This window comes from Copadichromis virginalis, linkage group LG23, assembly GCF_057382275.1.
Source record: "Copadichromis virginalis isolate Kocher_CV1m ecotype Utaka linkage group LG23, C_Virginalis_male_GT1.1, whole genome shotgun sequence".
NCBI lineage: Eukaryota > Metazoa > Chordata > Actinopteri > Cichliformes > Cichlidae > Copadichromis > Copadichromis virginalis.
This window is the reverse complement of record NC_140639.1, coordinates 14,893,861-14,906,912: the sequence shown is the minus strand read 5'-3', so window position 1 is coordinate 14,906,912 and position 13,052 is coordinate 14,893,861. Positions and strand designations below refer to the sequence as shown.

At 39.3% G+C, this 13,052-nt stretch overlaps 1 protein-coding gene across 5 annotated transcripts; it reads left to right on the top strand.

Moving 5' to 3' along the window:
* The first annotated feature begins 1,384 nt into the window (after positions 1 to 1,384).
* Positions 1,385 to 10,968, top strand: LOC146680488 (kynurenine--oxoglutarate transaminase 3-like). Of its 5 annotated transcripts, none has more exons than XM_085448675.1 (14): positions 1,385 to 1,478; positions 2,617 to 2,707; positions 2,989 to 3,050; positions 3,219 to 3,363; positions 3,487 to 3,636; positions 3,736 to 3,822; positions 4,075 to 4,197; positions 4,295 to 4,415; positions 4,666 to 4,742; positions 4,828 to 4,917; positions 4,991 to 5,177; positions 9,763 to 9,836; positions 9,935 to 10,021; positions 10,127 to 10,968. In XM_085448675.1, exons 2-14 carry the CDS (start codon positions 2,618 to 2,620, stop codon positions 10,181 to 10,183), a joined length of 1,350 nt encoding a protein of 449 aa, XP_085304801.1. In that variant the 5' UTR covers positions 1,385 to 1,478; position 2,617; the 3' UTR covers positions 10,184 to 10,968. The 5 variants fall into 5 exon arrangements, with proteins under 5 accessions (XP_085304801.1, XP_085304806.1, XP_085304802.1 ...); XM_085448680.1 differs by having other exon boundaries at positions 1,391 to 1,467; XM_085448676.1 differs by having other exon boundaries at positions 1,461 to 1,525.
* The last annotated feature ends 2,084 nt before the right edge of the window (positions 10,969 to 13,052 follow it).

The following is a 13,052-nucleotide window of genomic DNA, read 5'->3' as shown; positions in this document are numbered from 1 at the left end:
GAGATTTAAAAGTGATGTAACACAAAGTTTACTGTAACTGTAAAAATCATATAAAGCAATAAAAATCTGATCCGAAGGCAACGTGCTGTTGAAAGTGCTTTCTTGGCAGGTTTCTCAGAAAGGCGGTCAGATATTTAATGTCTTCAAATATCCCTACGGACATATGATTGAAAATTCAATAGGGATAAGCCAGAGAAAAGCTCTGGCAAGGCATCCCATATTCCTCTGTGTTTTCCTACCTTGATTTAATATAAAATATAGAAAATAATGTTGTTTTTCCAAATAATAACAGCAGTAAATAAACACTCATTTACTAAAATTTACAGAATTAAAGTATTACAGCCCTCATTATTTTATATTTTCCTAGGAAAATGTAAAATAGGTGCACAGGTTTAGTTGAACATCTGCAAACATACAAAGAAATACAGAATGTAAGGCAAAAACTGCATTTGTACAAATTTAATGAGCTTAAAAGTCTATATATGGTATGACCACGTTTATTCTTCATCATAGCCTGACCTCTTAGACAAGCTTTCCGGTAATTTCCTCAGGAATAGTTCTCCAGGCTTCTTGCAGGACATTCAGAGCTCTTGTTTCGATGTTAGCTACATTTTGTTCCACTTTCTGTCCAGATGATCATAGACTGCTTCAATAATGTGAGGTCCTGGATCCAGGGTGGCCAACCCATGCCTGATTGTCTTCAGTTGTATGGTTTTCTATCTATGTATGCTTTTAGTGCATTGGCAGCGTGTTTGGGACCATTTTCATAAGGAACAAATTAAACTACTGCCAATCAGATGCTTTCCAGATAGTACTGCATGGTCGATGCTCAAAATGCCAACAATTTTGACAAGATCCAGAAGACCACTGGCTGACATGTAGCCCCAAACTGCATTTATTGTCCAATTCACCCAGAAATGTTCGATAACCTTGTTTCCAAATACAACCCTGCATATCTTGTTACACATTGCCACGGCACAGACTCATAAACAATCCACCCAGGACTGTTTAATTGGATGTGGTGGCTGTTTTGTTAAACGTGACATTAACAGCATCAACTGGCTTATAGATGCCGACTCATTTAATAATGAACTAATGGACAGAGTAAAAAAAGTGACCGCAAAGACTACTTAGGTGAAATCATTATTTGTTACCCCACACGTGACACAAACGTCACCTCACAGGCCTGTGTGGTAGTAAAGTGCTGCCTTCACGTCCGTTACGTAAACAAATAATTGAAGACGAAACGTGAACTTAGGAGTTTTAACGGTCCTCATGCTGTTAAGTGTTAAGTGACTTTCGTTGGATTTCTAAAAATTAAATAAAGTGTGTATTGCTTTTCCTCATGAGTCGAGCCATTTACTCATATCACTAAGTGTCGCTAAGAGTTAAAACTCGCAAATTTCCGGTAGCTTTAAACGCAGCAGCAGTGACGTCTCCTCCTCCTCCTGACCGCTGGACCTGTTTGTAAGTGTTAAGTAAGTTCTGATCGCAGAGCCAGTGCCTTAACGTCTACGACTGCATGGTATGTGATGTGTGAAGAAGGGCTGATAGCATTGGTTGTCAGCAGAGGGTTATATAGCAAGGCGAAGTTAACGGAGCAGCTAATCCCTAAATCAGCATTTTTGCTACCGTTAGCTTCAGCCAGCTGGTGCTGTGTATTCATCTGCAGCCCACGATAGCACATGACTCAGATGTTTCACTGAGAACATCCACGTTTATGTCAGCCAGCAGAGCTGCATAAACCGACTGAGGGAAAATCAGCAGGTGAAACCGGTTCATGGGTTTTCAGCGTCTCCCTACCGGATAATATCTCCCCGGTATTGCCCAGCAGTACCCGTGATGGGACAGTGGGCTGAAGTGAAGAACATCTGCGCCACCTACTGTTGCAGCTGTAGGCAGTTAGTTTTTTTATTGCAATGTATTGACCATAGTGCAGAAAATATCAAAGCCCTAAGTTGAAAGTTTGAAAATGAACTTTAAGAAGAATGTAAAGATCCGAGATAACCACGCAGATGTCTTGCTAAACTTAATGTGTATGAAACAAATGCAAAAGAGCAAGTGTTTTTAAAATTGTCCTTTTATTAATTTTGTTATGAATGTATTGAATTGATTTGTTAAAGAATAATTCTCCTGTTACAAATTTAAAAAGTATTACATTGAGTGCATTAATAGTTGTTACCACATTTGAAGATTGCCCGATCCAGTTACAGATAATTAATCTTATAATTAAATCTGTCTTGCCACATTTTTGGCTGCACTTCTTTGCATTGAAATCCTGAGGTTATTTTTTTCTTTTTAAAGTGATCTGATGAAAGTAAATTCACCAAAAGGCACAAAGCAAAAACAGCGTTTAACAGTTAATTTGCCAGACTACATTCTTCAGTTTGGGGTGTCGGTGATAACTGATGTCTTGTTTAAAAAATAAAAGAAGAAAAAAGCAGGACTTTGTCCTTTACTAGAACGATAAAACCACAGTTCATCCATGTGGAGGCATCTAACTCAGCACAAAGTCATAGTCACAGCAGCAAAGGTATTGCACAAAGCTACAGGTTATACTGGGAAAGCAGAAGTAAACTATCTCACTTTCTTTTAATTGCCTTTCTTTTTGTGCAGCATGAGCATTGCACGACAGGTCCTGAACTGCTCCAGGTTTACATGTCGATCAGCTCACGTAACCTGCAGAAAGACATTTACTACTTCACAGGTAACAGCACTTTAAAAAGATTTGAACTGAGCCACAGAGGGTATGTGATATGTGGTTGTTAATCGGCAGGATGCACTGATTGAACTGATTTGTTAGCGATGTTTGTAGATGTATAACTGGAGAAGCTACACAGCCACCGAGCAAAGTCCTGAAACGTTGATGTTTTCTCAAGATCGAGCTAGTTAACGATTATTTTACCACCACCCCAATTTCTTCTATGTTGGGTGACTGGAAATGATTAAGTAGTGGAACCTGTCATACTGTTTTGTATTTTGTTGCAGCACGTAATGATGTCACGGCACACACATGCCAAAAGAATTGAAGGACTGGACAAGAACGTCTGGTGAGTAAAGCATTTGTATGTCTTTGTAAGAGACGGCAGGAGTTCTGTTAACAGACCACTTTTGTACCACTTTCAAATATGAAAATATGCCCTTTGTTTGCCCGTTGGTCAGAAATATGTACTAATTTCTGTTGTTTCTAGTGAAGCTTTATTCCTGTGTTACTTTAGGGTGGCTTTCACGGCACTGGCAGCCGACCCATCTGTTGTTAACCTGGGCCAGGGCTTTCCAGACATTCCTCCACCTTCTTATGTCAAGGAAGCGCTAGCGAAGGCCGCATCAGTTGACAGGATGAACCAGTACACCAGAGGCTTTGTATGTCTTTGTGGATCACAATCTGCAGAGTTTCGTGTGTTAAAACTCCCATACCATCTTAATGAATACTGCATTATTATGGTTTTTCTGTTCTTTCACTTATGCTCTGTGTTTATTGAAAAGGGGCATCCATCATTGGTGAAGGCCCTCTCTCAGGTGTATGGGAAGGCCTATGGACGTCAGATTGATCCCTTAAAAGAAATTCTGGTCACGGTTGGTGGTTATGGTTCCTTATTTAGCGCCATCCAAGCTCTAGTGGAAGAAGGGGATGAGGTGAGGACTTCGCTCCCGTGCTTCATATTCACAAACGTTCATATTTACATCCATAAATGTTCTCCCAGCGCATTCACTGTGTAATTTCCCTTCTTCCAGGTCATCATTATTGAACCTTTCTTTGATTGTTATGTACCTATGGTTCGTATGGCCGGGGGCAAGCCTGTGTTGATACCGCTAAGACTTGTAAGTATGGCCATGTGTTTAGTTTGCATCCCCAAATACAACTTAAAACAACCTGCAAAAAAGAATATAACCTATTCTGTACAACATATAATTAAACTATTAACATGAGAAAAGAGAAAATTCACTGTTAGAAAGATGTGCTGTGCTGTAAAGAGTTCATCTGAATTCAGTGCATGGAGCACTGTCTACCTGCTGCTCCGGCCTGAGGATGTTAGCAGATGTCAGTACCTTTAACACAAATCAACATTTCAGAAGTCTGGAAAGAAGACGATCACAAGCGCTGACTGGTTTCTGGACCCAGATGAGCTCGCAGGTAAATTCAACTCTAAGACAAAGGCCATCATCATCAACACTCCCAACAATCCCATTGGAAAGGTAAGCACACAGCTAAGTTATCTGTCACTGTGTTTGAAAAAGCCACTGAGACGATGACCGTTGCTCTGACCAGTTCGTTCCTGTCTTCTTCCTGCAGGTTTTCACCAAAGACGAGTTGCAGATGATCGCAGACCTCTGCATTAAACATGACACTCTGTGCTTCAGTGATGAGGTTTATGAGTGGCTCGTCTACAGGGGACACCAGCATGTCAAAATTGGTATGTGTATTGGTCAACAGGCATTTCTCCAGCTACAAACATGAAATGTAGTTAGGAGCGACGGCCATGTCCAGCTCGAAGAACGTAATCAAGATTGTGCATCAAAATGACGTTTTTTCACAAACTGGCGCCTGCTCCTATGTGTTTTTAAATTATTAATTCTACCTTTATGACTGTGAACCAAATTGTTGAAGCACATAATTACTTTTTACTTTGTATTTGACATTTCAACATTGTTTTCTCTCTGCAGCAACTCTGCCTGGAATGTGGGATAGAACTGTTACTATTGGCAGTGCAGGAAAGACGTTTAGTGTGACTGGATGGAAGGTAAGTCGTGTTAAGCCATGTTATTATTTAACGATGACTTATTTAATCACTAATCTGACCTTGTTGTGACATTTGTATCTTCTAGCTTGGTTGGTCTATTGGACCTGAGCAGTTGATGAAGCATCTTCAGACAGTCATGCAGAATTCCCTGTACACCTGTCCCACACCTCTGCAGGCGAGTCCACCAAACATCCCAGTTATGCTGGCTCTTGATTGTACTTCAGTTCTAAAGTTGTTTTTCTTGTCAGGAGGCAGTGGCACAAGGTTTACTCCTAAACTATGAGCTGATGGATCAGCCTGAGTGTTATTTCACTTCACTGGCAGATGAACTTGAAGGAAAGAGGGACCGCCTGGCTGCCATTGTGGAGGAGGCTGGCATGACTCCCGTAATCCCAGAGGGAGGCTACTTCATGCTCGTGGATGTCACAGCTCTTAGTGAGTTACTGCAATTTTAAACTGACATCGCAAAACACTTAGTTATATGTGACTTGTGTTTCTTACAGTTTGGTATTGTGTTCTAACTTCAGCTGGGTCTAGTTAACAATTTTCTGTTTTCATATTTATACTGTGTGCTTTGGGGTGGCTGTAGCTCAGGAGGTAGAGCAGTTCTTCTGCTAACTGGAAGGATGGTGCTTCAATTCCTGGCTGCGCCAGTCTGTATGCCAAACATGTGAATTTTAGATATAAAGAACCTCTATAGGAAAAAGTGTCTGTATGAATAGGTGTGGATGGGTAAATGAGGCTAGTTGTATAAAGCACTTTGAGTATCCAGGCAGAGCAGAAAAGTGCCTTATAAGAACCAGTCCATTTACCATTTCCTTTAACTCAAAAAAGAAAGTAATCTCAACCAACGGTTGCTATTGATGTAACAAAGACAGTTACATCATTAACCCTAAAAAATATCTTCCCCCAAAGGAGTTTTTAATATGCAGTGAGCTCAGTGAGTGACTCAAACGAAACTTCACACAACGAATGTCATGTACACCGTTTGTTTTTTGGTGTCCCCAAGTGACCAGAAAATCTATTACTGCAAGTTTGATAAAGTATGCATATGCAGGGATCGACGGGTGCTTGAAACCCTTAAAAATGCTTGAATTTTAATGTTGTCTTTTCAAGGTTTGAAAAGTGCTTGAATTTCAGATGTGGTGCTTAAAAGTACTTGAAACTGTATTTCATTTACCACAAAAAAACTGACCGAATAGTTTTCTTATCAGTTAGAGAAATAAAATAAGTCACAAAGTCTAAAAGTAAAATTTCTCCGCCTGGGCTGCCTAGCACCTCTCCATGTCAGTCTGTTTCAATGTGTGACCCCGCCCCTCCCCCCGGACAGTCGGGGATGAGTGCGCTAACGTGCCTGGAGATTGCTGTTTAAATGAGTGTTTGATGGAAACGACAATGGCGGAGTTTGCGCTCTTGAGTCACATGATAGGTTAGTCCTAGTAAATAATTTTTGAGAATGTGTACATAACACATGCAAATTTTCAAAACTATTACTATTATTTTGCTAGCTATCAAACTTGCTGGAGAAATGATTGAAATGCACTGAGTGTGATGCAGTACGTCAGCGCTGTTATGGCAGTTAGTTATGGCATGGTGATTTATGGAATATGCTGTAAATTTAGCTAACATTACTTAGTAGTAACAGTAATGTGAGTTCACTCAAGTAAAAGGTTTAAACATTAGTCCGATACTTAATTAACCAACTTAAGGCTTAAGGAAATAATGTAATAAGAGGGACTGATCCATATGGGCACAAAGAATAGCCACTTTTTTTGTGCTACCAAATTTCCCTGGTGGTGCAGTTTTCTATGTTTTAACAAACGGGAACAAAGGACATTTTTAAATAACATTTTTTGTTTTAATTTTTACATGGCCTTACTGAGGTGATGCTAAGTTAAACATGCATTCTTTTTTTGGTAATGTGCTGGAAAAGCTTGAAAATGGACATTGAAAGTGCTTAAAAAGTGCTTGAATTTGACCCTGTAAAATGCGTATGAACCCTGCATATGTAGACCGTCATGTGGATAACTTATGAATACTAGATCGAACAGATTCCCATGCCTGTGTGACAAAACCAGCCCAAACGCCATCCCATGAATTAGCCGGTAGGCATAGTTGGTAAGGCCAGACAGGTACAGTGGTTGGAGAGTATTACAACATGTTTTGTGTGTACTTGATCACCTGCAATCAGTTAAGTGAGATTTGAGTATAAATATATTATTCATTAAATGTAATTTTCATAAGAAATAGGCTGGAAAAACCCCCAAGCTGCAGCAACTAGGGCTGAACGATATATCGCATTTGCGATAATATCGCGACATGATCAAGTGCAATTTTCTAACCGCAAAGGCTGCGATTATACTCTGGACATGTCCAAATTCATGGGCTGCATCCTCCTGAGGCCGCATTTGTAGACCGATTACGTCACAGCGACGCGCCGAAGGCTGTCCAAATTACTACCATATCCCAGAATTCATAGCGCGGCCCAGCCAAACTCCAGTTTCCAGCAATGGCGGCCGCTACTAAGTTTTAAAATTACTCATACTAATCTTTCTGGGTCACAAAATAAACTTTTAATATATTTTCAGGCGAGAAAGTAGTAGTGTAAACTAGGGCTGGGCCATATTATACCGTTCACGGTAATACCGGTATAATGTTAGGCAACGATAGGAAAATGAAATATCGCGATAGAATGGGAGTAAAACGCGCATGCGCAGTGCCTTTGTTTTCATACGCACATGGCCGATTGTTGAGTGAAACAGATGAACCAGAATTGGTTTGTAAAAATGGTGCAACTTCAGTGATGTGGAACTGGTTTGGTGTTTGTCCGTCAGATACACAACAAAGCACATTTTTTTGCAGAACATGCAAGCGGCCGTTGTTATTGTCATATTTGTCGGACTAAGATGCTCTTAAATCTGGGAGTAATCTGGGTCCTAAACTCCGTATTCTTCAGGTCAAACAACACTGCAGCATCACTTAGAGTTAAAAACTGTCTAAATTCTTTCATCTTTAATAAAACGATCAGCATTGCTGCTTTACCAGGTGTAACTATAAAGTTTAACTTCCAGGCATCCATGAAAACAAAAGTTATTACATTTAACGGAGTTAGAAGTTAGCAGGAAGCTAGCGGAAGTTAGCTCGCTAGTTTCGCTAGTTACCTAAGCATGATATTGCATGTTCTGACTGAGAGATTTCTGAAAAAAAATCAAACGTACAGCTCTGCTATCACTTCCAACATAAATGAAGACAGGAAACTAAACAGCAGTGACGTTTGTAGGGTTACTGAAGTTGGGCTAGCTGGTATATAATGATGTGCTACGTGATCGCTAGCGACACAGCTATGTTAGCATAACATAAACAGTGAAGCTGGAGGACCAACACTAACACTTTTCCACTTATAAAAGTTAACGTGAAGGTTCTTCATGGTTAGAGACAAATGCAATCGCATGGCAGGATGCTGTAAACGGACCAAACTTCAGTCAGGAGAACAACTGAGACAATCCATCCACAATACGAGGTTAGTCATTAATATACTGCAGCAACATGGGAATAGAGCAGCTGCCAGAGAATTCAACATTAATGAATCAATGGTACAGAAGTGGAGGAAGCAAGAAGAATGAGTTTAATAAAGTTTGATTTATCGGACTGCTTTGTTTCGCTTAATGTGCCTTATAATCCTGTGCACCTTATGGTCCGAAAAATACGTACTGCACACTGCAGTTTAATGTTGCAAAGCACCTCTTTTTAACTTCAGTGGATATTATACATGGTTATGCTCAGGATATGTCAGCCCATTTCTACTGGAAATGCCTTTTGGTTAAACTTTCAGCAAGGAATTTGCATTTGCACTGTTACAATGCTTTAATGTACATAAAAACCAGCTTCTTGTTTAAGTGAAAATAAATGGAAGGTTGTCTTTTTGCGCTAGTAATGTTGTGGAGTTGTATTTTGTCTCGCATCAATTATATCGTCGGTTATATCGTTATCGCAAATTTTCAAATATATATCGTGATAAATATTTTTGGCCATATCGCCCTGCTCTAGTGTAAACATCAAATATCTGCTCGGTTTATCAAGATATCCCATATTTGCAAAAGTGCTTCGACGTTTTCAGAGGCGTCTGCTACCCACCAGCTCGACAGCTAGCCGGGAGCTCGAGGGTTACTGATGCGGCCGAGAACGGCACAACTCCCGGCACATCATTTTCAGATCACCGCGGAGTTTCGCTGCTCGGGTTAAACGTAATATATAAGTCACTTAGACAACCTAAAAATGTTATTGTTGGGCTTTTTTCAGTGTTTTGTTTGTTCGTGAGTAAATCGGTTTGGCTGAGATTAAAGTTATTAGATTAGATAAAATAAAACTTTATTAATCCCCCGGGTGGGTTCCTCCTTGGTTTTCACACAGCTGACTAAACGTCAAACAGAAAACTTATTAAACAGAAGTATGAGACAGTCGAGAATTTACACCAGTGTCTGGTTATATTTTAGATAGCAAGAAGCAGACGGCCGAGTTTATTAAACTCCACCGAGACAGCGGTGACGCTAATCAGAAGGCTAGACCGTCCAATTTCACGCCTTTAAATTTTAAAGGCGTGTTTGTGTGTGTGTTTATACAATTGCTATTATGTTTGCACTTTATGTGTAATGTTACTGACTGCAGAGATCAGTAAGATGTGTGTATTTTTTATTTATTAGTTTTATTTATTTAATATTATTTTTTAATTGAATGACTGTCTAGTAGTTCACAGATGTCGAAAAACTGAGTGTGGTAAAGCCACATTGCTTGTCTTTGTTTAATAATACAGAAGACAAAGACCTTAAAAAATAATCGCATATCGCATCGCAATCGCAATATTGGGGCAAAAAATCGCAATTAGATTATTTTCCATAATCGTTCAGCCCTAGCAGCAACACCTCAAAAATAACCCAGTAAGGATCTGCTGACCTGACGACTGGTCAGTGAGACTGTTCCTTACCCTTAAAATGTATATCCCCCCTCTCTGTGTTCATTATAGATCAGGACCTTTCACATATGGATGAGGATGAAGCCTATGACTACAAGTTTGTGAAGTGGATGATTAAAGAAAAGGTAAATATTTCTTCATTCTACTATATTGGAAGCAACATGTTTTTAAAATGTTGGGTTTTTTTGTTGTTTTTTTAAATGGAAATATATATTTTACACAGAAACTAGCAGCCATTCCAGTTACAGCATTTGTTGGAGAAGAGTCTACGAAAGACTTTGAGAAATATATTCGCCTTTGCTTCATTAAGGTAAACACACAAAGTGTCAATAAACGCAGTACCTCTAAAATTATCCAGTGAAGATGAATCTTGGCTGAGGTGCAGTTTTTATTTTTCCTCCGTTTCTCTTAACAGCAAGATAGTACTCTCGACGCAGCGCGGAGCATCTTGAAGAGCTGGACGAAGGTTTAACGGGAGGTGCTTCGGAAGACTTCTACACTAACTGGAAATTAGCCAAATGTATTAGAAGAGTTGAATATAGAGTACATAATTTGAACTGTACAGTGTGTTAGGAGAAAGGAAACCCAAATATTGAATAGATGAAAAAACCTTAGTCAGTCATTCTGTTTTTGGCTGTTATTTGTAGAGGGTTAAATCGTGAAACACAACAGAACAGGAAGAAAGAATCTGCTGTAACTGTGCCTTTTCTGTGTCCTTTCCACTAAAGTCTTTCCACTAAAACTATGGGACTGGTTTGTTAAAACTTTATTGTTATCAAATGTTTTGTAAAATTTTAGTGCTAATCATTGGATTAACAGCAATCTGCTGGTACCAAACATCCATAAAGGTTTAAGACTCCTTTTAAAAAGTACAGTTATTAAATGTATTGACAAGGATGCTGAAGATGTAGCTCCCAGGCAGGAGGAAATGGGAACGATATCAAAGGAAGGAGATACATGAATATAGTGAATGAGGACGTGCAGAGGGGTTGATTTATTAGAAGTGGATGTTAGGGATGGAGTGAGCTGAAGGCCGATGATGCACAGTGGCGATCCCTAAAGGGAGCATCCCAAAGAAGCTTGAGAATTAATGTATTGACAAAATTTGGTGTTATTTTGTTTTCTGTTTCTCTGCTTAAATCATTTGATTTGTTCTCATTGGTGCAGTTTGTTTTGCAGTGCAGGCATGCTCACTGTGAAAAAGAACACATTAAGACATTACTAAAAAATAAATAAATAAAATACAGTTAAAAGCTTTATGGAATACATAGAATTCAGTTAACTAAAGTACAGTAAAACCACTCAGAGGGAAAACCAGTTAAATTTTTTGAACCCGTACCAACATCAGCTTTAATGATCCAGGAACAACACCAACACAGGGATACGTTCTTACCTTTTACTCCTAGTTTTGGATGTGAGATAACATTTGAGGACTGTTTTCAACTGTTGGATTAGAAATTCTTTTTGTAATGTATGGGAACAAGTGAATCTCTAAATAATCCTGGCCAAAAACAAAAGGTCTCATACAGCATTGTGATACCACTTGCCTTTGGCATCACAACCATTCAGGTGAGTTCATAACTATCTAGGAGCCAGAAAGAAAAAAGAAGTCCAATTAGGACTCCCTCTTAGTGAAGCTTTTAGTGAAGTCTTATAAGATTTTTTTTGCAGTCATTTTCTCATTTCAGCGTAATGGACTGAGATTTTAATTTTGTAAAAACGGACAGAAATGAGATTGCATGTCAAACTGCTATTCATGCCACGTGACTGTAATCGTGTTGCTAGCCGTGTAGCTGTGTTACGTGGCTGCTAAGCTACAACTTCAGCCCTCAATTGACAAAAGTTCAGTGTCAGCTTGAATACTTATAAAAATGTGACGTCCTGTGTCGTTTTAAAGCTGTTAATGCAGAGACCGTGTACGCAAACTTATATAAAATGCTTAAAAAAATTTCCGGGATCCCCATGAATGCAACATTTATTGCCATGCTCCTCAGCACCAAAACGAATTGCACTCAAATGCACTTGGGGAAAACACCTGCTCAGCCACCACCTTTATCCTACTCTATAATCCGCTTTCAACATTTTTACTCACCCCTCTTTTCTTTCTCTACTTATTTCTCAACAACCAGTCCTTTCTCATCTCTGCTTCCTGCCTTTATTACATCCTCTTAGCTAACACCAACAACAATCCCATTCCCTCATATTCTAGTTCTTCTACATTTTTTTTTGTCTACCCTTACATCATATCTTTGGCTCTAGTAGTGTCACCTTCTGCTATGACATGGAACTACATCAACTTGACAACAAATACTTCCTGGTCATTGCAACCCCAACAGGTTCACTTTTTTCCTTTCATTTACAACTGCTTTTAATTCCATTTTTCATTCTTTAGCAGTTGAAATTACAAGTTACAGTGCGCTGGACCTGGATGTGAACCAGCAGGCTGCTTCACAAAAAGGATACCCCTGTAAGCGGGCAATACAGTTTTATACCACAACAAAAACAAGTATTCTTATGACTCTCTTCTTCTGGGTAGCGACGTGGAAGTCCTGCCATTTCCCCCTGGGGATCTTCTGCTCCACTCCATCCACGTGTAAGCTTGTCTGAATCTGTTCCTTTCCTGGAAAAAAGACAGAAAGAAAAACACCCCCTAGCCTAACCTGGATTATTAATATTATCTAGCAATTCTTAGCCTGCTATTTTCTGCTTTTTATCTTAAAAAAATAAATAAATAAATATCAGCCTGACTCTAACTCCACATATGATATGTATGTAGGTATTGTTAAGGTTCAAAATATTGGGGATGGAGACAAGAGAAAAACCACAATAACAACACTGGTCCGGTCGGGTTGAGTCAAACGATGATTTAATGATCACACACGTGGGAGATGGACACTGATGCAGACAGCCTCAAAATCTCAAAATGGTGGAGCATTGCTCAAACTTTTATAGCCTCTGGTGCCTCCACCTTATCATACAAAGCCTAAACATTCACATGCTTTCTCTCACACAGCGCCTAAGCTACGACCTTGGCTCCCTGTTTATCTGCTCCTGCTGAAATGGGGCAGAAAACTCCAGCACACTCTGTTCTCTTCTACTCAGACAAATTAGATTTCTTATAACTCAGCAGTATAATGCATCATAAAACAATATCATTCATTCACAACAAGTCAGCAGTTTAATGTAATGCAAATCAGTTTAACTAATGCAATAGTTATCAGCTTCTTCTAATTCAGGAGAATAATGCAAACTAAAACTACATATTAATTCACAATCTTTAATTAGGGGTATAACATGGCATAAAATAATATTATAATCTAACAATTCCCCCTGATGAGGTC

What these genes read in the sequence shown, in the direction of transcription:
- LOC146680488 (XM_085448675.1), top strand. Translation starts at nt 2,618, where the DNA reads ATGAGCATTGCACGACAGGTCCTGAACTGCTCCAGGTTTACATGTCGA. An exon ending in ACCAGTACACCAGAGGCTTT is followed by an intron (nt 3,364 to 3,486) that starts GTATGTCTTTGT and finishes TTTATTGAAAAG; the next exon opens with GGGCATCCATCATTGGTGAA. An exon ending in TTAGTGTGACTGGATGGAAG is followed by an intron (nt 4,743 to 4,827) that starts GTAAGTCGTGTT and finishes TGTATCTTCTAG; the next exon opens with CTTGGTTGGTCTATTGGACC.